This window comes from Neolamprologus multifasciatus, chromosome 5 (genome assembly GCF_963576455.1).
Source record: "Neolamprologus multifasciatus chromosome 5, fNeoMul1.2, whole genome shotgun sequence".
In the NCBI taxonomy this organism is placed as follows: Eukaryota; Metazoa; Chordata; class Actinopteri; order Cichliformes; family Cichlidae; genus Neolamprologus; species Neolamprologus multifasciatus.
In genome coordinates, this window is record NC_140443.1 from 32,355,689 (window position 1) to 32,380,135 (window position 24,447).

Below are 24,447 nucleotides of genomic sequence, written 5' to 3' on the forward strand. Positions count from 1 at the left end.
TAAAAATAATAAGTTCTCTGGCTTTTTCTTTTTCTTTCAGTTGACTAGCGAGCATGTGTCTGTTTCACACTGAAAATTGGATGTTATCTCACTGTGCAAAGTAACGATGACTGAAGCGCTTTCAGACGGAGCTCTTTGAGATGTACCTGTTTAACAGCGGCTTTCGCTAGGTAATCAACACCTTAAACCTGACGCTGTGGGGATGGAAAAATTTCCAAGCGATTTGTGCCTCGTGTAGGTGCGATCACACTCAGCTGGGTCATGGGAAGTGGGACAGCCTCTCTGTTAGGAGCCTAAAGCTGAATGCGCTTTGATGAGAGGGTTATTTTTTGACTTCATTTCCATGGCAGTTAAAAGAAACTATTGCGCAGCTCTATTTATTCAGCGACGTTTGCTCTCAAGCTCAAGGCAACGATACTCTGAATTTTATAAGGTGTGAGAAGGTAGCATACAAATGATTTTGCTTTCTTGCTGAAAGCCAGATGAGGAGACCGTGCCAGACCGTGCAATAGGTAAGCTTAGGCTGCCTTCTGAGTTCAGGTGGGTTCATTTAGATGCACCAATCTTGCTCAAGCAGCGACAAGATCATTCATATGGTTCGTTCAAACTGAGAGAAGAGTGTCATGAATTACATGCACTATTCAGACATTTGAAAAGCTGTCCTTTTTCATCACAGAGCAGGCTGTGACCAGAGGAACTGATTACAATCCGGGGGTCAAAAGTGAGGGAAATTGTGACCTCACAAATCACATTATTGGCCATTAGCCTAGATAACTCGGTAATTTCTTAGAATTTGGCTGATGCAAACAATTCAACTACAAAATGTGGAAATATTTCACAAAAAATAACTTTTTTTTTTAAATATATGTCCAAAAGTTAAAGGTCAACTTCACTGTATTTTTATGAGGCCAATCTGAGTTTGAGAAATTTCTCACTGCGGCTACAACAACAACAATAATAATAATAAAAATAAAAATAATAATAAGCCTCGGTTATTTATATAATTTGTATTTGGACAATCTTATTAAAACACCAAAAGACAATTGAGGTAAACTCCTCAGTTAAAAATCGAGTTTTAAGCCAAGCTCTTCATTCCATTCGTGTAATTGCAGCAGATGTGTCCTTTTGCAGCTTCTTCAATTCGCTTATTGGAAGTGCTAAATGCAACAGCTGCTTGGATTACATTCTCCCAGCTGACAGCTACCTAACAAATATCACTGATTCATACACTGGTCTGCTTGGTAAAAATGCTGCTCACATTGAATTGATTGTAATTGTTTGCAGCTTGTATCCTTTTGGGGTTTTAACCGGTGAAAGCTTGGCAAGCTATGGAGTAATTCTGAATTTTAGATTTACTTTCAAATAGCCGAGCTGACACGCCCGCGTTTGATTGTTCTCTATACTGTGAATAGTTGCTTTGCTGATTCTCTTCATATCTGCCGATTTGTGCCGAAGTAATCCAATTAGGTTGTGTTTTTTAAGACCAACAGGCACATGAAAAGCCCCCTCAAGACACTTGTCTCCTCACTAATAAACAGAGCCAATACAAAGTGTCAGTTAGAAGTCCATTTTAGTAAATTACATCTCTCTGTTGTAATAGAAGCTACCGCCGCTCTGTCATTCAGTTGGATAAACAGCCTTAATCATTTGTTGTTGCTGTGGTTCTTCTAACATTAAACATTTACGAGGACAAAACGTCTTCGGTTTATACCCTCTCATCTTGCCCCAGAGACCTCGCACGTTTGAAACCTGCAAGAGCGTGTTGGTTTGCATGACCTTTAATGAGAAATTCACTGCGATTATCTTCACCTGCCAGTCCGTACTGAGTGTTAGCTCTCAAAATTATTTTCAAGGCATTTTTCAAATCCCTCACTCAGACAAAAATATCAGACAGCAGACACTAAATCAGGATTCAACAGGCTTCCCCACAAATCCTGGCCAGGCTATTGGCTCTAAACACACACACACGATTACATGTTCTGCCAAGCTGCCCATCAGAGGAACAGCATATTCAAACTGGCAACAATGAAAAGCAATCAATCAGCAGGCAAAGAGCTAAGTGTTTTGCCAGTGGTGCTTTTCTTTGTTGACCCGATACGCTGCTTTGTTGCATCTGAAATGGCACGCTGCACGGCGGGTGACAGGGCGCACCACGCTTCGGCGTCATGCTAGGGTCAGAGTGAACATGTACGATAGGGCATCCTTTGACATAAAGCCTCGCAATTAGGCAGCAAAATGCATCCTCTGAATGAATTCAAATTTAATTTGCCTGAAAGGAAGTGAGTGGCATAAAACATGCTGAATTAAAATTAGTGAGCGCTCACCCTGAGAAATGACTAAATCTGTGCTTTGTTTAATGCTTGCGTGATTGTAATGCTTTGCTTGCTTGTTTGTAATTTGACAATTTTATTATTTATTTATTTGTTTGTTTATTGCCCTGTTTCCCTTTCTTTGCTTCACTTTAGTAGTTCCAGTTATTTTTACACCATTATAAAAAGGAGCGTACAAATACGCTTTAGCTCCTGGTGCTGTTCTTTCGTCTCTCCTCTTGTCATCAGAATCTAAAGCTAACAATTTATTCATCCTAAGATCTGTGAACTTTGTTTCTATCGCTTATTCGTTTCTCGCTATCTGTTAGTTTACTGAGTCACAAACCACATACACCAGCCTGATGATTTATTTCCACAGCAGAGCACATGATGTGTATTAATACACTTCTGAAAATAGGACCCAATAAATACCAGGCACTTTGTTTATTCCTTAAAACTGCAAGTCGCTTTACTTTTCCACAAAGCTTCTGGAACAGTGAAACTATGAATTTAAGACTGGTTTTTAGTTTTTTCACTAGTAACCAAGCCAGAGGACGGAGAAGACAAATCACAGGGGCCATATACTTTTCACACGCACAGATATGCACACATTTGTGTATTTTACAAATTCTACATGAAATAGTTTTGCCATTTTTTCCACTTTTAGCTGGTTTAAACATACAGTATGCAACTTTATTCACAATAGCGAATGGAGACATGAACTATTTGGACAAAAGTCTTTATTTTTTAATTCCGGTGTTTTCACATGCAGTGTCACAGGTGTGTAAAATCAAGGAGCCACCCATGCAGTCTGACTTTACAAACATTTGTGAAAGAAGGGGTTGTTCAAAAGCAGCGGTCTCCAACCTTTTCTGCGCCACGGACCGGCCTGTAAGGTGTCGCGAATAAATACAACAAAATAAAACCAGTACTGGTAACAAAAAAAAGAAGATTTATTCATAACACAAGGGAAAAGACCCAGGGAAACCGAGTTAACGATAAAAATGATAAAAAAAATTAATAAAAAAAAATGATTAAAAACCCTGAATACCATAAATTTCACACCTGAGCCTCAACTCTCGCAGCCCGGTACCAAACGACTCACGGACTGGTACCGGGGCTGGAGGCCGCTGTTCTAAAGAACTGACTGAATCTGAGTGTGGTAGTGTAAGAGGATGCCACTGTTGTAACAAGTGAGTGTGTGAATTTTATTCCCCCGAGAGTATTTTAAGTGTTATTGCAAAATCGAAATCCCAACAACTCAGCCACCAAGTAACAGATCACATAAAGTTAAAGAGTTCCAGACCTCCTCTGGCATTAACATCAGCACAAAATCTGTGTGCTGGGAGCTTCAAGGCATGGGTGGTACTCCCATAGGTGAAGGCAGCTTGTTTCCATATCATTTAACTTGAAAAATGAGACAAACAACAACTAAAAGCCTGTGGCTTGTCATCTATATGAATAAGAAATCTGAGTGTCTGTGGTCGGCTCTGAGCTTCAACAGAGAGGAACAGTAGCTAACGTTAGCTTAAGTTTGCTTCATTTGCAAAGGTGTCACTAACAAAAATGGGTTCTCTGAGGGTACACAGAGCGTAATAAGTATAATTAAATAAACAATTAATTTCAAAAGATGTGTGAAATGTTGCCAAGCTGTTAAAACATAGCAAGTATTCAGAAGTCATTAAACAAACCATGCACTATGTTACCTAAATACAATCCTCCAGTTCATGTGAGGGAATGTTTTGATGAATATCACTGCTCGTGTGATTAGAAACACTATGCTGGACAACAGTAAAAAGCTGCAGAGCCTCGGTTGAAAAGCTTTTACATGCTCTGCTAGAGACATGAATTCAGGAAGCAGCTCAGTCATCAATCTCAGTTGTGTCCTTGTTTTATTGCAAATCTGTTTGGCGTGTCAAAAGATACGCAATGGTGTGTGTTTTCTCATAAATTCACAGAAACAAGATGACTAATGTGGAAAAGGCCATGCATCCAGAATGTGAAGACATTTCTTTTTAATCCGCAGGCAGCCTGAAAGGAGACTCGGAATGATAACAACAGAACACAGGTTTATATTCAGGAAACAGTATTTTTCTCTTTTCTGAGGGTGTAAGAGAGGCCGCTAACCTGGCAGTTTTCAATCGGTCAAAATACATGTTTGAAATCTGTGTTGTGTTTGTTTCTGAATGCGACACCATGCTGACATCTTGTAAGCTTGACAGCATTTCAAGGTTTGTTTGAAAGCAATCCTTCTGAATAGAAAGAATATTAGACAGTTTCATCCAGTTGCTTTCAGCAACGAGCTAACCCTGTCCCAAACCCCGAAGAGTTATATGAAAAGTTGATAATGACACACATTCTCTGCTTGTTGTGGTGCATTGGTAGACTGGGGGGGGGGGGATTATTTTCAGTCGTGTGCAGTCAAGTTTTATGATGTTCCTTTGGCACAGAGAGGATGAATCACAATGTGGCATCGGTACAGTGACAGCCAATAACAGGACAATAATGACTGTCGAGCCACCTAAGCCACCTTCCTTCCCTGACAAGGACCTCATTGCATTTTAATCAAATTCTGCATGTGGGTGGTACTTGCAAGGAAAACCTCTGCACATCCCTATTCAGTGCCATATGTTTGCAGATCTTCCCATGGAGTTAGGACCCTCTGCGTAAGCCCAAGGCTCTGGTGGGTTTCCACCTGCCAGAGGGGGTTCTCAGAGGGCACATTATGTGTGGCAGACAGCTGTCCTGCCCGCTGTAAGCAGCATGGAGTCACCCATGCAGAAAGATGCGTTCAGACACAGAGTAGATGGGGATGGTGATAGAGAGAATGATTTCAAAGGAACAGAAAATTAAGGGAATGTGCTGGAAGGGAAGCACATATCTGCTGTATGTAAGCCAGGATTAGATAGGATGTGTGCATGTGTGTCTTTAGGGGGGTTTGGTCAGCACATCTCTTTGTGCTATATCTACAGTAAACAGACACATAACTGTGTGGTGATAACAGCAACATGTGTGCTTGTGATAAGCGTGACGTGTAACCTGCATATTATGGAAGCAAATATCATAAGCAGCATGCACAGCAGCTGCCTAGATTAATTACTGGTGACAGTACAAACTATGATTAATGACACAGTAATGACAGATACACAGGGATTGCGTCACTAACTATAATACAGATGACAAGGTAATATTAGGACTTTAGATAAGGGTGTAACTATTCTGCAACCTTGCTCAGGTGATGATACAGTTGTGCATATTATCATATGGTGATTTTGTCTTCCCTTATCGTGTTATCCTAGTTTATGCTAGTCGTGATGTCGGGGGCGTCCAGATTCATGGGCTGCATCCTCCTGAGGCCGCATTTGTAGACTGATTACGTCACAGCGTAGGCAGCTCCTAAACAAACTGATATTAAAGGTGTAACTGCATTTTATATGAACCAATTCACTGTCATAGTGCTGGTTTCTTGGTGCTGTGCATGTAAAAGGACTAATTTTAACTGGTTGCAACGCAACGAAGGCTGTCCAAATTCGTAGACTCCGACAAATGCGTCCTCCTTTTCCCCAAATTTGAAGGATGGGTCAGGTGTGTCCTTTGTTCCCCACCATATCCCAGAATTTATGGCGCGGCCCAGCCAATTCCAATTTCCAACAATGGCGGCCGCTACTAAGTTTTAATATTACTTTTATTACTCTTTCTGGGTCACAAAGTAAACTTTTAAGATATTTTCAGGCGAGAATGTAGCTGTGTAAACGTCAAATATCTGCTCGGTTTATCAAGACATCGCATGTCTGGAAAAGTGCTCCAACGTTTTTGGAGACGTCTGTTACTCACCAGCTCGATAGCTAGCCGGGGCGATAACAGCGAACTCCCCGTACATCGTTTTCACATCATATCCCGGTACATCTGGCCTTCGGAGGGCCCGGCCCACTTAGACCGCGAAGGCCGGGTCCTCAGGAGGATGCAGCCATGAATTTGGACACACCTGTAAGGAGTTATTGTCTGGTCATTCAGGTGAGGAGAGCTGGAAATGCATGAAAGTACTGATTGAGTGAGCATTTAGTTTTTTTCTTACTATTCTACTTTCTTTTAACCTATTTTACAGAAAATATTATTATTACTGACATTAAAACATCAGAGATATTAAACTGCTCAGCCAAAACATCATAAAGATTTATAAACTTAAATAAGATTAAAGTACGTCACATGAAATGAACATAGCATGTTCAATGATAGCTGCCTGAAGTTGTCAACCTGTTTTAGGTTCTCTGTTGGTATATTGATCAGTCGCCTGGCAACAGTATTCAAATAGCAGCTCAACTATCCTTCTGCTTGTCAAAAATAAGATATTTAAATTCCTTCAGAAGGCGCACTTTGATAAAGGCTATATGAAGTTTTAATCTCTTCATGCAGCATGAGGAGCGACATGTTTATTCCGTGGTATTTGTTGACTCATATTTAGTAGTTTCTCTTTTTTTTCCATCAGGGATTATTCTGCTCTTAATCTGATTAGCAGCCGACACATTTCACAATCTCCATGGGTAATCTCCTTTCACAATCCCGTATTCAATCATATTTCTCCCTCTTCATCTGTCTGGAAACTTCAGCTCTCTGAAATAATATCACATGTCACTGTCACACCGTCCATGGCTGAGCCAACAGAGCCTCTTCTGCAAACCCTTCTGCTTTTGATATAATCTAGCAGTTACCTCATGCCGAAGAAGAAACTTTGCAGACAAGCAACCGACAACATGACAGCGGCATGAAATGGGATATTTTTCTGAGAGTGACACTCGGGAGTTGATTGGAGTTTCAAATCACGTATGAAAAGGTCACAGAGGAGTCTGAACAGAGAACGCACACATTTCCCAAAAGACGTGTGTGAGTGACATGCTTCCTCAATCTCCTTTAAGCTTCTTAAAGTTTACACTAGTTGTTGTTATTGTTGTGTTTGGAGTGCATGCACGCCTGTGTGTGCGGTATGAAAGCATTAAAAAGAGGGGAATTCACGACCTCACACAAATATACGTTCATGTCATTCCATGTATAAAGACCGTTTCCTTTTTCCTTTTCTTTATGGGTTTTTTTTAATGGCGTGTAAGCGACTGCGTCCCCTCTGCCAGGCTGCAGTCACATGGCATGTCCTTGGGCTCCACTGTGCTGCCACATAAACACAAATCCCTCAGTGCCTGTGGGGATTTCATCCCAGAAGAAATGCGCTGTCACCTGCTGTGCAAGGGGAAAATAACAATTGTCGAAAACATGACAGCTCCGTCCACACACCTAGCTTGCCTAGCAGAGCATTGGACAGCAGTTGTAAGTTGAATTCATAGCACTTTTATAGCTGGCTTGCCATCACAGGCCTATAACTGCTTCTGGTGCTGCATAGAATTCAGCTCACTTAGTGGGATTGTGCACAGATCTGTGCACACTCAGTTAAGTCAGACCCTAGAAAATCCTCTCATGTGTACAAAGAGTTCAAGTTATAGAAGACCTGGTTACCATCTTTAGTTCAAAGATAAGACTAATTCATTATTTTCTGATTATCAACTTTTACCAAACCATACATTAATAAAGATTTTTGATTCACAGTGATATAACTTACCTGACGATTCACATTAGAGAAATGAAAAAATATTTTCTCAGTGGTTCACTGGCATGACAAATAGTACAGAAACGGCCCTTTAGTAACAGCATCAAAGTGGAAACAAAACTAAAATACAGACTTCAGCTCTGTAAAGTTTGCCTGCTGACCGATGTGGGGGAGTCGTACTGCATTTGCGAAGCATTTTGTGACTCCAGAGGGAGCCGCGCAAAGCCTGAAATATTGCCTCAAATGATGCTGGCCAACCCAGAAGAAGACCACAAGACTGAAAATGAAAGAACAGCGAGAGCAAACCAGACCTCCGCAGCCCTCTCTTTGAGGCTTGCTGCTTTGGCAACTTTCAGTATAACAAACCTGCATCTGAAACTGGCCTGTCAGGGGTTGAGTTGTATTGTGGGAAATGTAGGCATTATATTTTTGCATAAAAGAAGAATGAATGGAACAAGTATATTTGCTGCATTTTTTTTTAGACTTTACATCGTGACACAATGCTAAAAGAATGCAAAGCTGCGTCAGTGGTGAACACTCAGGGGGAGGTTTGCTGTGGCTCTTGGACACATTATTTTCCTCACGGTAAAGCGCCAGCTTCATCTGCGGGAACAGAGAGCGTCTCACGAGTGCAGGACTCCTGGGGATTTATTGTGTCCCGTACGTCCCGCTGTGATCTCTTTTTACCTGTTGAAAGAATGATGCAAGCTGACGCCTGTGCTAACGCAGCATCGGGTAGATGTTGCGTGGATGTTGCAATCTTGTTCATCTCCTTCAGGGAACAGAGGTTATAGTCAAAACAGATTTCTCAGAGACACATGTCTCCTTTTGTTTTCGTGCATTTCAAAGTCAGTTACAGGTGGAGCTGGGTATCAAAGGTTAAACTGCCGGTGATGTTGTTCTTAGACACATCGATGATCTTTGCTCCAGCTCGCCGCTGCTGCACTTTTACATGTTTACATGTTCAAGGTGATGTAATTAGAAAAGACATTCAGTTTAGACTGCATCACGCTGTGTAGATTTTAATTATATTCATGCAAGATTTCAATGTTTCCTCACATCATTGTGTTTGCTTAATTTATTCCTGTTCTTATATTCATGTTACATCACAAACACGGCACTGCAGGCATCGCGAAGTGTCTCACAATTCATGAGCAATGTGACATTTCACAGATTAGAGAGAAATATTAATGCCAGGATGACAAACTCCACTGTGAGTGTCTGAGAATAGAAATGCAAGAGTAAATAAAGCAGGTAGGTCACATGTTATGATTCCCAATAAAACAATTGTTTTCTGCACATGTGCACATGCTGCGTAATCACTACACTTGTAATCGTCCTTTATTTAGTCAACAGTAGGTGAGAAAAGCAAAACAGAGGAAAAAGGAAATGCATATCCAACACATTAGAGCAACACATACATAGAATCCATCTAATTATCCGTTTGTTTCATGCAACGTATACACAGCAGGCGTTGATGGGAATTTGACCCCTGTGTAAAATCCTTCCAAACACTGTGCTACTTGTGCACATCAGAAAGAGCATTTCTCGTTCTTTGTTAGCATGTTCAGATGTTTTAGGAAATCTGGGCAAATGACTACAACCGTTTACAATTCGCAAGTTATCACATGCAGAGTAGTCTGCCTTGTTGCAAAACAGCAAGCAGGCAAAAGTCCACAGCTGTAAGTCCTGAGTTTGAGTATTGTAAAACATATTTATAGATCTTGAGCACAGCAGCGTTGCAGCAATTTGCGAGCATGGAGGAACCTGCTCAAATAAACATTTTACGGGTGCGGCAACCCCCCCATGAAAGAGGAAGGGGAGTGAGAATGTATGGCAGTGAAGCAAAGAGAATAAAGAAAAGAAACATGAACATGGAGGATGCGGCGTGCACGCCTGTTCTTCTGTTCTCAGCTTGTAAGAGAGAGCATCAGGTGTGAAGCTAATGAGAGTCTGTGGCAGCAGAATGTCCAGTGATTCCCTGCAACGCTCGGTTGCCGTAGTACACATACAGTACTGTGCAGACAGCAGGGCTAAGGTCCAGGTGTAAATTATCAAGCCACCTCTTATTTCTTTATATTTTGCGAGGATCATGGGATATGGGTGGAGTGAGGAAACCTGAACATGATAGAAGACAAAAACATTCAAATTAGTTTGAAAGTGCATATTTGGTATGACCACCTTTATTCTTCAGCACAGCCTGAGCTCTCTTAGACAAGCTTTGATGTGTGTGTGTTTTTTTAAGGATCCTTCTTCAAGGACACTCAAAGCTCTTCTTTGGATGTTGGGTGCTTTTTGTTGCGTTCTCTCTCAAGATGATCCCACACAATAATGCTTCAATAACGTTGAGGTCTGGGCTCTCAGGATGCCGATCAATGACTGAAAGTGTTCTGTTGAGTGTTTTCCTATCCAGGTATGCTTTTACTGCATTAGCAGGCTGTTTGGGATCATTGTCGCGCTTAAAAATGAAGCCGTTGCCAAACAGACACTTTCCAGATGGTACGGCATGATGGGCCAAAATCTGTTTACAGTTTTTCTGTGTTCATAACTAAAGATCACTTTAAAGAAGAAGCAGAAATTCTGGCTTCTTGGAATCAAAATATAAAGAAATGAGTGCAGAGCTGTAGGATTTCAGTTTCCACAGTATAAATTTCTGTTTCTGTCTGTGTAATGTGACCATTGGTGCAAACTTCAGCTGGTTGTCTTGACTCTTCTGCCAACATGTGATTTGCATTTACCAGCAGTCAAACCTGTGTACCTAACAAAGTGGCCAGTGAGTGAACATTCAAGATACTTTATGTAACCGGAGCATGTTATAGCAGCCAGCCATCAGCTACAAAGTGATGCAACAAGCAAATCTCATTATTAGGGATGGGTACCGGTGGCACCGGATACCGACTGAAAAGCAGCGCACATTTCGGTGCTTTATTTCGGTGCTTTTTTTTCCTGAGCTGTGATACACTTTGAATTCTAGCCAATCATTTTACGTTTCCGAGGATAGTAGGCGGGTCCAGGTACGTACGTTTTTTAGAGCAGAGCTACAGATTAAAAATGCCCAAGACGAAGCGGTCAAAAGTCTGGCTGTACTTCACAGCAAAAGATGCAAACTCAGCAGCCTGCAACAAGTGCTTTAAGCTGATACTGTGATACTGTCAAAGGAGGTAACACCTCAAATCTGATGAAACACCTGGCGACGCATAGCGTTTTTTTTTTAAAAGCAGAAAAATGCGCCGTATTTGATAGCTTGCTGCGAGCCCTCACACCGTGCACATCTACTGCTTGTGGGTTGCCTGTTATCGGTCCCGGAGTTAGCAACATAACCCAAAAACCCGAAGAGGAGAGTCCTGGCCCCTAGCCCTGCCAGTGTAGCAGAAATGATGACGGATGATGATGCAGCAGCAGCCGTTCTTCTCTGCGTGAGTAGCTTAATGTTGTTCGTGTGTAATTTAGGTTGAGTAGTTTAACCACGTTATTACATTAATGCATGTAAGGTGAACTAGCAAACACCATCATAGCTACATGCGGCTGTCTTCTTGTTTGATGGCAGATACTCCCTTCACCCTGGCCAAAAAGGCTAAAATGACCAAAGAAAAAGTGGAAAACAGTTAAACATGAGAGCTTTTTGGACAAAGTTTGTGTTTTTTCCATTGTTTAAGCACTGCTTCCAGCCAAGAGTGATACCATATATGCCCCATAGCTGCAGAAAAGGCTAACATTGTTATCTTTTTACAAAAAAACAGCTGAACATGAGGTTTTTGGACCAATTTTGTGTTCTCCATTCTTTAAGCACCGGTTTGAGCAGCGTTTAAGCACCGGCACCGTTTCAAAAGTACCAGTCTGGCACCGGTATCGGATAAAACCTAAACGATACCCATCCCTACTCATTATATGTTAAATGAATAGATGCACATTGAATAAACTATTAAAGGTTTAGTGGATCTTGGATTCGTGATATATGAACTATGAGTGTCTTGAATCTGTAATACGAGAAGACCTGGCTTCCAAACCCACATCAAACAACAAGGACTTGAGCAGGAGCAGCGATTGTTTTCCGCTGCGTGTCTTCCAACGTGACCGCTGTCATCAAACATGCTACCTGCACTTACAATCAGCCGTAGGAAGACAGGGAAATGGGGGCTGAGTGCAGAATCAGGCACGACACACCCAGCCAGACCAGACTGCAGCACAAAGGCAGAGTGAGGTGCTGCCTCCACACTGCACCCACACGTTTGCTCCCCAGCTGACAGGCCAGTGTCAGAGCGTGGCAGGAATCTATGGTAATTGCTTTCTGCAGAGTTCAAGGAAGGAGAATGGATTAACACAACCTGGTTACAGCGCCGGCTTCTTTTTAGACCGAGCCGCCGCTGCGTTGTTTGTTTCTCCCAAATGTGCAGTCCGGTTCCCCTTCGGTCTGTCAGTGTGGATCAGAGGAAACAAAAAGGGCTGAGAGGCTGTCTGTCTTTTTCAAAGCAGACCGCATTAATGGGCTGCCAGTGTGACCCAACCGCGCTCTTTGCACTGCACGACTACTGTGTTTAGTCGTGGACCTAATGCTGCTGACCTCTATTTTCTAATGGGGGGAGACCTTTAAGGGGCACTCAAGACTGAAATCACTTGTGTCTATTCCAAGAGTAGTTGTGTCTGTGTGTGTGTGTGTCTTTTGTCCTGTTTTTCCTCCCACCCGAGGCTTCGAGAGCGCTGAGCATGTGCATCCTGTCCAGTCCTGTAAAGGAAACAGTGGATCAGAGGATTCTCGGAGCCTGGAGCAGATATGGGAGTACTGCACTCAGTTACACAACGTGGGATGACAGTAGTCTAACAGTGGAAGGCGTCTCTCGAGTTTCTTTTATTTTTGCTCGTCTGTGTGCTGAAGATGCTCTCCTAAATCACCGAGCGCGTAGATTCTAACAGGAATAAATTGTACGTTTGTTTTCGGGGGCTTTCCTCGTGTGGATTGTGCAGCCGTGTTGTTTGGCTGCATGCGCCCTCCTCTCATCAGCTCATGAAGTACTTTAGAAAAAAATTAGATCATGTTGTACTAGCTCAGTGTGGGTTTTTTGTTTTTTTTTACTCAGTTTGACACATACCCAGGAACCCCTCCTACTCAGTATGTAATACCGTGTGCGTGACGCTTGTAATCAGAGAATTATTCATCCTGGAAAAGGACAACTGCGTGCTGTTGTGTTGTAAATTTTTGCCTTCTTTTTTTTTTTGCAGTATGCTCACATCCCACAGCTTTGTAATTGGGCAATTAAAAATGCATCTTGTTGTCACAGCGTGCCCTTACATCTATTATTGATATGAAGTGATGAGGCTACTGGTGCTGATCATACATTATGATGCCAAACCATACTGATGTAACAGTAAAACTCTTTAAGTCTTTCTTTATTGACAGATGGGGGCTTTGTTTTCTGGCAAAAAAAAAAAAAAAAGAGCGAGATCTTTGGTCGTTCGTGCTTGTTGAAAATATTGTCGTCTGTGTTCAAATTAATATGAATTGCTTTTAGCGGATAAGCACACAATACTCCCGCCTCCACCCCCACCCCCAGGGACAGTGTCAGTGCAGGCTTGGGGCAACAGCAGGAGGATGAGAAGCAGGCCGGGGCCTGTGTTGTGGAGAAATTAATCACATTACACGAAACCAAAAACATGGCTACCTTTTTTTTTAGCGACTGGCTGACGTCACTGAATTTAACAGCCGTTGCATTTATTTATTTTTATAAATTTATAAATTTATTTACTCCTCTGCATGTCCTTTTTCTACCTCAAATCAGCTGTTAGCACAAGTGCACATGCCTTTCATTTCACTGGCGTTTCACTGGACAAAGCCTTAATAGAAAATTGAATGCATTTCTAATGACTTGGTTTGAAGCGTAGCTTTGAGTGGCAGAATTCATTATGCATACGTCTTTTGATGGCTGTGTTTTTTTCCATTGTATATGGAAACTAAAGGGCTGCAGCAATAAAGACCCAGACGCAGACTCGTTGAATAAGAAGCACTTGAACTCAATCTCTGGGCAGTATTTACTTTTAAAGGAGTAGTATTGCATTTTCTATATTTTATTTTTTATCATAAGTTTATTTTGTTTGCCTAAAAGGATATTATACCTTTTTAGGAACATTGTACATGTATCCAAATTATTATGTATTCAGATGGCTATAGCCTTTTATATACATAACAATTTTACAATTACTGTAATGTACATATAGTCAATAAATATTATTAATAATACAGTTAATAAGGTGTTATTTAGAATTCTCAAATGCTTATATGTCATCAATACAAACAATGGCAGTGGCAATCACAGGTTTAAATAGCTCTAGATAGTATTACTGTCACTTTGACCTTCAAATCAAGCTCGTGACCTTGAAGCACAGGTCAAAGGTCAAATGTAACATGATATTTTAAATCCTTATACTTTCTGCGTGTTGTATATGACAATACACACTATATAGGAATCATAGTTTCTAAGTAACAAGGAAACCTGACAAATTTTAGTGAAATTTTATTTGATTACTAACGTGACCCCACGCTACATCCCTACACAGTTTTAACAGAATTCATAAACTAGTTTTTGAGCTATCATGTTTGAATGACATGCTTGTGCATACACGCTACCAAAACCTAACCTTGGTAGATATAATTAAAACAACTGGGGAAAAAAAACTTTATTCAGGCAAGTAGAAAATTCAAAAATCCAAACCAAACCAGAAGACACGTGAGGGAAGACAGCCGTACAGTGTGACAAACAAATGCACACATAATAATTAGGAAGATGGCAAATGTGTGTTACATTGTAACCTTGGTTCTCTGATTGAGAGACTATCTCACCACTACATACATATGGAATACATAATGTAGTGGAGAGCTACAATAGAACACCAACTATGAGACACAAGATGACAAGACACAGGAACAAGAGAAAAGGAGCTACCAAAATAAGACAGGAAGTAACAAAATGAGGGAACATGGAGGTGTAGGCTTAACAACACAGTGAACAGACGAGAGCAGGAAAACTGAAACTTGTGAAATTAAGTCTAATTATTATTACAAGTTACAAAAGGAGACGCAAAAATGAAGTTGAGAATAAAACATGGAAAACAAAACAGGAGAAAGAAGCTAAGATTTTCAAGGTAGCTGCGTATCTTAGAGGGCAAATATGTGTATGTTTCCAAGCAGTAAAAGTACATCTTTGCATAGTTGTTGTACTGCAGATGCTTTGTGTTTCACTCGATACAGAACGACATTATGTAAACTATTAACCATATTCTTTTTAAGGGTTTTTCTTCTTTTCTTTTATTTAGGCCAAATGAAAAAAAGTGCTGTCATCATCAAGGTATTTACCCAGTCAAATGAGTTTATATGACACATGAAGCCCTTTCATGTTACAGAAACAGTTGCTGTTGATTTAATGCAAATTAAATTAAATTAAATCTGTATCATTTCTCAAAATAAAGATGCTGAACAAAAGGACTGTAGTGTTCCAAGTGTCATGGACTCCTGGACTATGATTTGTGACAGAAAGCAAAGACTTGTGGGATTCTCCTTCACGATGTTAAGTTAGTGGTGCTGCCTGTTATGCATGTGCAATGTGTTTTTATAGCTGAGCAGTAAGTTTAGCTAGCAACCAGCCACCATGACTGAGGCTGCTGTGGCACGAGAGACATCTGGACAGTGTTCCTGTTCAGTTACTCTGTCAGTGCTAAATGAAGCAGTGATCCTGAAGCTATATGGTGCTTGACACACATTTCCTACTAAGAACTGAGCTTGGCTGCTTAATTACACTCAACATTTTTTGACTGACACAAGACCACAGTGACTCCCTAAAATCCCTCAAGTCAATTTATATGGTACCAAATCACAATAACAGTTGCATCAAGGCATCCTGCAGTACATGGGAAAGATAAAGACCTACAGTAATACAGAGAAGTCCCCAACAATTCACGCACCCCCTATGAGCACGTACTTGGCGATAGTAGGAAGGAAAAACACCTTTTAACAGGAAGAAACCTCCGGCAGAATCAGTCAGTGTAGATGACACAGCTACTACTTTATTAAATCTCTTAATCACAATTGAATAGAAAATGCACTTTTAGTATTGTTGTTATATTTATGCTGTATTATGCTGTATTCTGATGCAGAATTTTTAGAGCATATGCATTTTATGTGCTTATCTTTATGAAACCACCTTCTCTGAAGCATATCTGCTGAGATACTCACACAGCACAGTCTAACTGTCCATCCATAATGCCACAACTTGATGAAGTAGTTTTCTTTCAGCTCATCATAAAGAATGATAGACCTGCTGGGTGATTACTGCCCACCGCCTTTGTCTTCGTGCTCCGTCTTTCCATAATGGCAAATCTGTGCAAAGAGACGGGCATGTTTGACGTCCTCGTCTTGTTCGCTCTTTGAATATTCAGTGAGGCCTGTCCTTTGAAGCTGCTCCTGGATCTCTTTGTGTGAGCGAAGCAGCTTTATTCATTGTGACTCATGCAAAGTGATCTTTAACCCAGAGGGGAACCACAAAAAACTCTTTTGGGACTTCTGCAATCCCCTCTCCGGTGGATCATGTTTTGGAAGTCAAAATTAGTTTTTTTTTTTCTTTGACATACCAAACTGAGCTTGTGTAGAAATCGTTTTTTTCAACATTAAACTTTCTTAATGCATTCAGCTTTGAAATAGTGTTTTCAACATCACTTTTCAAATCGAAATCTAAAACAACTCAGTTCTTGTGTAAAGGCTGCAGTCTGAATATTTTTAGCATGGCAGTAATAGCAATTCTGCAGAGCAGCTGGATTTCTTCAACAATTTGTCTTGAAGATGTCCTGTTTTTATATCAGAGTGTTGTGTAACCCATAAAATCAATGCCCTGGATGATTGTGTGAGGACCGTTCGGCCAGCTGTGTGAGACATCTCATTATGTCTGTGCTCTCTGCGGTATTTTCCGGCTCATGTTGTGCCATGTAGTCATATGGGTTTTAAACATAGAGCGAGAGCAGGTGCAGCCATAGTCCAAAAGCACTGGAGAGGAAACAAACACAAACAACATGCCTTATCCTGCCTTGAAGTGTCCCTCGTCCCCACGGATCTCGGCTGTGCCATCGGTCTGTGCTCGGCTCTGCTTGCGAGCCTAAACCCAAGCCTCAAATGGCACTGATCGGTACAGTACCTGCTCCTTATAGCCAGCAGGAGTATGCAGGCCTGCTGTGATAAATTGCCAAGCAGCTAGAGGAGGTGAAGGGAAGGGTTCCTCTAAGGGTGTTTTGCTTAATTGCCAGTCCGTTAACAAGTGGTGGAGTTTGATTAAGCGCAGCAGGAGAATAGTTCATGGCTGTCAGTAATGCTGAGTGCGGAACTCCACAACAGCAGATTATGTCACAACATTCAGATTTGATGAGCTGACATCAATAAAGTGACTAAAGTCGTAAAATGATCACCTCACCCACTGATACCGATAGATTCTATATTCATTCAAATCGGCTGCTGAAAGATAAAACGCTGTTTGTGACAAACTGCTCGCGTATGGGGTGCGCATAATGCTCGGTCTCATATTAGATGCCATAGCAACACTCCGCTTTCATTTCTAATTGCGTGTCTGGTTTCTCTGTGAAACCAGCAGTAGAGATGATGTCATTGGATGAATTACGGTCCCAGTAGGAGTGACCACAGTGTATATGCTGGGTTTTGTTCCTCAAGATGCTTGTTGTTTACATGTTTTCTGCTGAGCATTTGTCTCAATTTAAGCACTGTTTTGCACTAAATTAGATTATTGACCAGGTTGCTGGAGTCTCACAATTACTTAATTGAATCTACTGTGACATCCAGCCATTAATTATTATTAGGAGTAATTATTATCATTTTAATAACTCCTCAACACTTGTCTAGATCATTGCTTTTTCTAATATTTCTCTTTCTTTAAAACTTCCCATAATGTCAAATCAGAGGCCTAATGAAGCAGATAAGTGCCTGAAGTAAAGTCCTTTGTCTTGATCTGGCTTTTTAACGGTAAGATAAGTCTCATTAAAGTGAGCTTCAGTTTCACCCCTTTCTCAGAGGCTGCTCAAAAGGTTGTGTAGAAACAAGCAGCTTTGATGTCTGTGAATTTAAGGCTGGCTCGTATGAATGGACTCAAAGCTACTACTCAAAGTAATCCTTGGTATTGTTATAAGCAATTATTTGCTGGCAAACTCTTGGATCTCATGACCTGGAAATGTGTGCCTCACTTATCTTCAAAACCTCCAGCATGGCATTGCAGGGAGCAGCTGACACCTACATGCTTATAGGTGTATATTACAGCAGCCTGCCAGGTGCTTTCCCAGGATGACATAGCAACGATGACTGCTGCATCAATTTAAAACCTTTTGCATCATAGTTGTGTTTGTGACACAGTGTCTGTGCTGTCAAAGTCTTTGTTTGCTTGGAACAAAGAGAAGTGAAATGTTGCTGACTGAATCAATATGGTTTGAGTTTGGGTTTAAGATGATTGCAGTGTTTTGATTCTTGGTTAGCTTTGTGATTTTGTGACCTGGTTGTAAGCTCTTACCATGAGGCACTGCTGCACTTGACTGGCTCCCACATGTATGCATTGTGTGTGTGTGTGTGTGTGTGTGTGTGTGTGTGTGTGTGCATACCTGTTTAGGCATCCTTGTGAGGACCAGAAATTGGCATTCTACTGTACTTGTGGGGACACACATCACGAGTTTAAAGGCATTTTTGAGGCTCAAAATGTGGTTTTAATGTCAGGGTTATAATGGTTAGGGTAAGCAGCTAGAGAAAGCGTTATGCCAATTAGATGTCCTCACTAAGATAGCAAAATGAGAATGTGTGTGTATATATAAATAGATAGAGAAGCGTGTTGCTTTAAGGGTTTTTTGAAGGAGACAAAAGCCTATAATCGATTAATTTTGATCTTGTGTTTAGCAGTTAGCACTGCTGCTAACACTAAATGTGATTAAAGTAGTAGTTTAACTATTTTTAGCTTGCACTTCCTTTACTAAAGGAAAACTTGACACATATAACACAAACTGGTCAAAATGGTTTCTCACTGTTCAATCACAGGCATTGTCATTTATGGACACACTTCCTGGAAGTGATAATAACTGGAATTTCTAAACTTGAATTGTTGAATGCTAAATGCAAAGTTTCCTGGCTTTCAGAGTATTTCTTCTTGGTACAATCCTTCCAGTTGGACTGAAGTTTCTTGAAGGCAGTTGCCTGGCTTATCTGGACTAAAAAGTTTTTTTCCCTTTTTTTGTTTGTTTGGGTTTTTATTTTGTTTTTTGTTTTTTATAATTTCTTTTCATTTTCTGCTTATTATTGTCCCCTATCTAGTTGGAAACTCCTTTGTGAATTCTAGTAGGGTGCCTAGGGAGCAGTAATTATTCATGACAACACAAACCCCATCTCCCAAATCCCTATTTGCATATTCAGACCTAATCAACATGAAAAATGGTCATTAAAGTGAATACGTATAATTACATTTGTTTTCAACCTCCCACGGATCCTGATATCAATTTTCACCTTAGCATGATACAACTTAGTCACCGTTTTCACTCCCCAGAGGTGGTCTCAAGCTTATTTCACACCACAGCCACATCACCCATAAAAATCTCAGTTCCCTTTACCCTCTTCATGAGCCCTTCCTGCATTTAAATATATTTTTTTATATCCTTATCCACAGATCTGGTATTTTCCTGGATCTTCAATGAGTACCCGACATTTGTGAAGCAGGATACGCGTCGCTTCATCTCCCAGGAGACAGGGAATCTGTACATTGCTAAAGTGGAGCCCTCAGATGTTGGCAACTACACTTGTGTGGTGACCAACACCGTCACCAAGACCCGTGTCCAGGGCCCACCCACTCCACTTGTGCTCCGCAGTGATGGTGAGCTCACACTTATGCCAGTTAACAGCATATAAGAACACTGGTTAGTGAGACAAAAAGGTTTTACTGTTTTATGATAGAATTTATAGACTGTTGGGGTGCACTCAAACATGATTCTTCACCCTCAAACATCAGAACAGTCATTTGAGTAAAATGTAACTAAAATATATATAAAATTAAAGGTTTATTTATGCATGAAATGTTTTGGAAAAATTTCATATAATTTAATTAGTTAAAGGTAATATTGGGCAGTATGTAGTCACTGATTTACTTCATTTCCTAAAGTATGTGCTTGTACTTGTACTTTGTTTCTTCATCATTCTGCTGGGTCTCAGTCTATTACTCCAACCTTTGGAGCAAAGCAGGGTTTATTTCAATGCTGACAAATTATTGCAGTTTAACACTACATCCCCCCAAAACTGTGATTTTGCAGTTTTGCATGCATATGCATATTAAGTGCACATTGTAAATGCAATAGGAAATATCATCATGAAACATCTCGTGTTCTACAAAGACAAACCATTAGTGTTTTTCTTCAATGTTTGGTTTGATAACAGATTTCTATTTCTGTGGTCCTTTGTTATAAAAAACAAAACAAAACTGCAGCTTCTTTGATATAACAGGAAAGCCAGAATCACTTGGCTGATTTAGTGCAGCGCTCTTTAGAATTTGTACAGGTCAGACCCATAGCAGCAAGCCAACATGGCTACTGTTGGTACCTCCCCAAAAAACTTTCTTTCAAAGAACACGAATGAAATTCAAAGGTTAATTATCTCCTCCTCTGCTAATTTCAGCCTGTCCTTTTACATGTGGACCTAATGCTTAAGGCTGGCCTTATCAAGCCACTTCAGATGAAAGGTTATTCTCAGCAAGTAATCTAATTGTAGGCTTCTATCCCAGAAGCATGTTCGATATTCTTAAGTAATGCTGAAAAATATGAGAATGTCATAAAGGACATTTAATATAATCTTCCCAATAATGATATATGATTTGATGTAATAAAAAAAATGACATTTAAGTAGGCTGAATCACTTCTACTCACAACGCACACTTTAAGGTTTTTTTTACATGACTTACATGCTATACTAGCTCAGTTATAATAACCTATGATTAGAAATAAAGGCTTGCTTTGATTTACGTTAATGACCACTGGTCATGAATATTAATATGTGTTAATATTAATATTGTTTTAAGTTTATGTTTGAAACTTAGTTTCAGATTGTTTCTAACGTGGATTTTCAATATTTCGATTTTGTTTTAATCAAAATCAAAATGCTTAGTTTAAGGCTGCTGTGCATGCTAACAGAGAAAACAGCACAGGTTTAGTACACAGAGAACTTGACAACGACAAAGGAAGACAGCAACTATATATATGACTGTGGCGGAGCGGAGACACCTGGGAAACTAGACACCGCTGAGCTAAATTAGATAATAATTAATGAGGAAGTAAAACTGAAATGACCATCAACATTAAACAGGAAGTAACATGAGACAGAGATGAAGCTTCACAAAAAATTACGAGACATTTGGGAGGCTAGGCTAAACTAAATGAATGATGCAGCTGGTCTGAACTCTAAACTGGGGGAAAAAAAACAGGATCGAATATAACAACAATGTAACAACAACTAAAAACTAAACACTTAATGAGACGATGAACTGGATATAAAATGAAATAATAAATAGAAGCCAAGACAAAGAAAAACGCAAAGCTAAATATGAAACTGACAGTTACAGAAGTAAAAAAACTCTAAACAGCAAACGCTAGAAAACATCATCAAACAGAGAATTTAATAATAACCCTGAATTCAAAGTCTAAAACATAGGGTTCAAAACGACAGGACCATAACCTTTTTATATAACATGAAGTATTTATTGCATTAAGATGTAAGTTTACAATGTAGACACAAGGCTTCATGCCGTGCAGACGTCCCAGTCACCAGGAACAGAAACAGCCTTTCCAAACCAGAACTAACAAGTTCAACCAAACTAACAAAGACTGAAACCAAAGACATACTCGCTTTATTTTTGTTTCATTGAAGGACATTGTCTTTCAGTTTTCATCTTTTTTTTTAACTAAAATGTTTTCCTCACCTAGTTTGAGTTTTTCAGTTTTTAATTAACTGTTATAACCTTGATGGTTTTAAGTAGACTTAATTTTCTATGAACAGTTTATCAATGTATTGAGTTTGAAAACATTTAAAGAGATTAATTAACAAACTCAAAAGTTAAACATTTTGAATGATTTAATAAAGACACTTCCCCAAAGATGCACTTTTTACATTCATAAATATATATTTACTTTTACCTGCAATTTTGCTATTTTATCCAGTGTTTGTGAGTATACACACTAATTTAATAGAAGTCGCAAATAAACACAAAATGTTTTTTTACATATTATCTTGCTTACAGTCGTCTGTCGGACTAAAAGAAGTTGATGAAACTAATAGGGGTGCAACGACACACAAAATTCACAGTTCGGTTCGATTATTTGGTGTCACGGTTCGATATTTTTTCGATACAAAAAAAATGTTCATGCCTTTTTAATTTGTCATTTATCAAAATTATAAATATATATTTTAACTCAAATGTACAGTTTTTAAATTTAATGTTGCTGAAACAACAAAAGGATAAAATAATAAATCTATTTGATCAAGAAATCACTCATCTTTGGAAAAGAGAGTTTATTACAGAGAAATGGCTCTTTCCAAAATAAAAGCTATACTATACGCTTCTTCTGGGCTATATTCTCAGCAGCATATTAAACATATCAGGTCCCCATAAGGAGAATCATGTGCTAACGGCTGTCTAAATGACTCGGGTAAAGTTTGTAGCATGCGTGCTTGTTGTTTTTGTCTGCTTCCACTTGTCTTTGCACTAGGATGATGTCAGCGTAAATGTGCAGTCATATTCGTTGCGTTCCCACTAGTGCTGTCAGCGTTAATCTCGTTGAAATAACGTTAACGCCACAACACGGCAAATCTCTGTTAACGAGCTACCGCGGATCGCCCCGTGCGTGGGGCTGGACGGCCAACACGTTAACGAGCTAACTGCGCTAACGCACTAGTTCCCACCCATGTAATTGAGTATTGCGTGGCACATCCAACATACTGTTTTACTTTTGTCCATGACGCGCTTACCTTCAGGGTCATACGTCACATGAAAACCAAAATAGTTCCAAACGCCACATCTGAATTAGCGTGGGGGAGGTTCAATTTGCCATGTTGCAACGAGAGCTTAACTTCTGTCTCGCTAGCTTGCTCTGTGCTCAGTGAATCTGCGTTCGACTACTCCGCCTAGGCTGCACTGTCGAGCGCAGGTCCACTGAGCGCTCAACACAGACAGCATCCTCAGAAGGAAAGTTGATAAAATAAATTAAAAAATTTGTATTGCTCGATACATATGCGTACCGAACCGAAAGCACTGTATCGAACGATTCAATATCGATACGAGTATCGTTGCACCCCTAGAAACTAAATCTAATATCAAGAAGACGGCTAAGCTAGTTGGTCAGCGGTGAGTCCAGCAGAGATTTCAAAGCACTTTCATTCTCTGCTTCTGCACTTTTTTCATTACAACATTAGTTCAGCACAGCAGCAACACCAACATATCAGGAGTCAGCTCTACCTCATGGTCATGAAGTGGAGCTCAGGTAGGGGATGCGGGTGCGGGTGGGGTGTGTGTGTGTGTGTGTGTGTGGGGGGGGTGTTCAGGTTGGCACATTAAATATGTGTCCCCTACAAAAGGTTATGGTATGAGACAATTACCCGTCCACTTCCTCCTGTCTGCTTTAATATGGGTGATAGTGCTGTGGTTAAGTTTCAGTGACAGTTGTGATAAGGATCTGAATGAGCTTTCACAGTCACTCAGGGAGCCATCCTGATAACACATGCCTCACCAAATCAACGAGATGAAATTGGCCTGTTTCCTCCATCTCTAGAGCTATTTGTGCAACACAGCCCTGAATTGCAGCAAAGGGGGGAAAAACCTGTTGTTACATTGGTGGATGACAGTACCTTAAAACGGCATTTCGTGCACCCGGGCTGAGCGCTGGCAGAGCTGGGAGAAATGACAGCACGCCAAGTAGCAGATTCATTGATGTAATTTACCTCAGTGTCATTTTAAGGGAAACGAATAAAATTCACAGGTGCTTTTCTTTCCTATGGAAGTAAGACGCGAGTCTCAAATGCATCTATACCAAAGCTAGAACAGCAGAAAATCCACATTCTGTCTTCTTCTCTGTCTATCCAGAGATTTTTTAGCATGCACAGCAGCAATATTATAATCCACCAGAGCTGCTTCACCAACAGGAAGCTTTGTAGACACAGTGGCAGCACCCAGGGGGATTTTATGGGCCCATTTTCTGGTTCATAGCTGTTAGCGCTACAACAAGATGAAACTCATCTGGATGTAAAAGCTCAAACCATCTATGAATTCTCAGACTGTTTTGGTTTTTTTATTTTTTAGGTTTTGTCAGTTGAACATCAGCGTGTTGCATGTCCACATGGAGAGATGTGTTTTTTGCTTTTTCTTTTCATTACTTTCAACAGGAGGGCATCCTGTGACAATGCTGAGAGCAGTGCTGGTGTCTGCTGCTCAGCATGAAAGTAAAAAAAAATACTGCTGCACACAGAAATGTTTTCAGCTGTTGGGTAGCAAC

General features: G+C 40.3%; 1 protein-coding gene and 1 long non-coding RNA gene across 3 annotated transcripts in view; both read left to right on the forward strand.

The window, feature by feature from the left end:
- The window catches only part of cntn4 (contactin 4), a 198,120-nt gene that overhangs the window by 89,179 nt on the left and 84,494 nt on the right, over nt 1-24,447 (forward strand). For both annotated transcript variants that reach the window (XM_085160257.1, XM_085160258.1), the window contains exon 6: nt 19,587-19,790. In XM_085160257.1, coding sequence (XP_085016383.1) covers nt 19,587-19,790 — 204 coding nt within the window. The remainder of the gene's footprint in view (nt 1-19,586; nt 19,791-24,447) is intronic.
- LOC146519119 (uncharacterized) lies at nt 6-9,769 on the forward strand. Its single transcript, XR_014874186.1, has 2 exons — nt 6-3,495; nt 3,575-9,769. It is a non-coding gene; the product is annotated as an uncharacterized LOC146519119 (long non-coding RNA).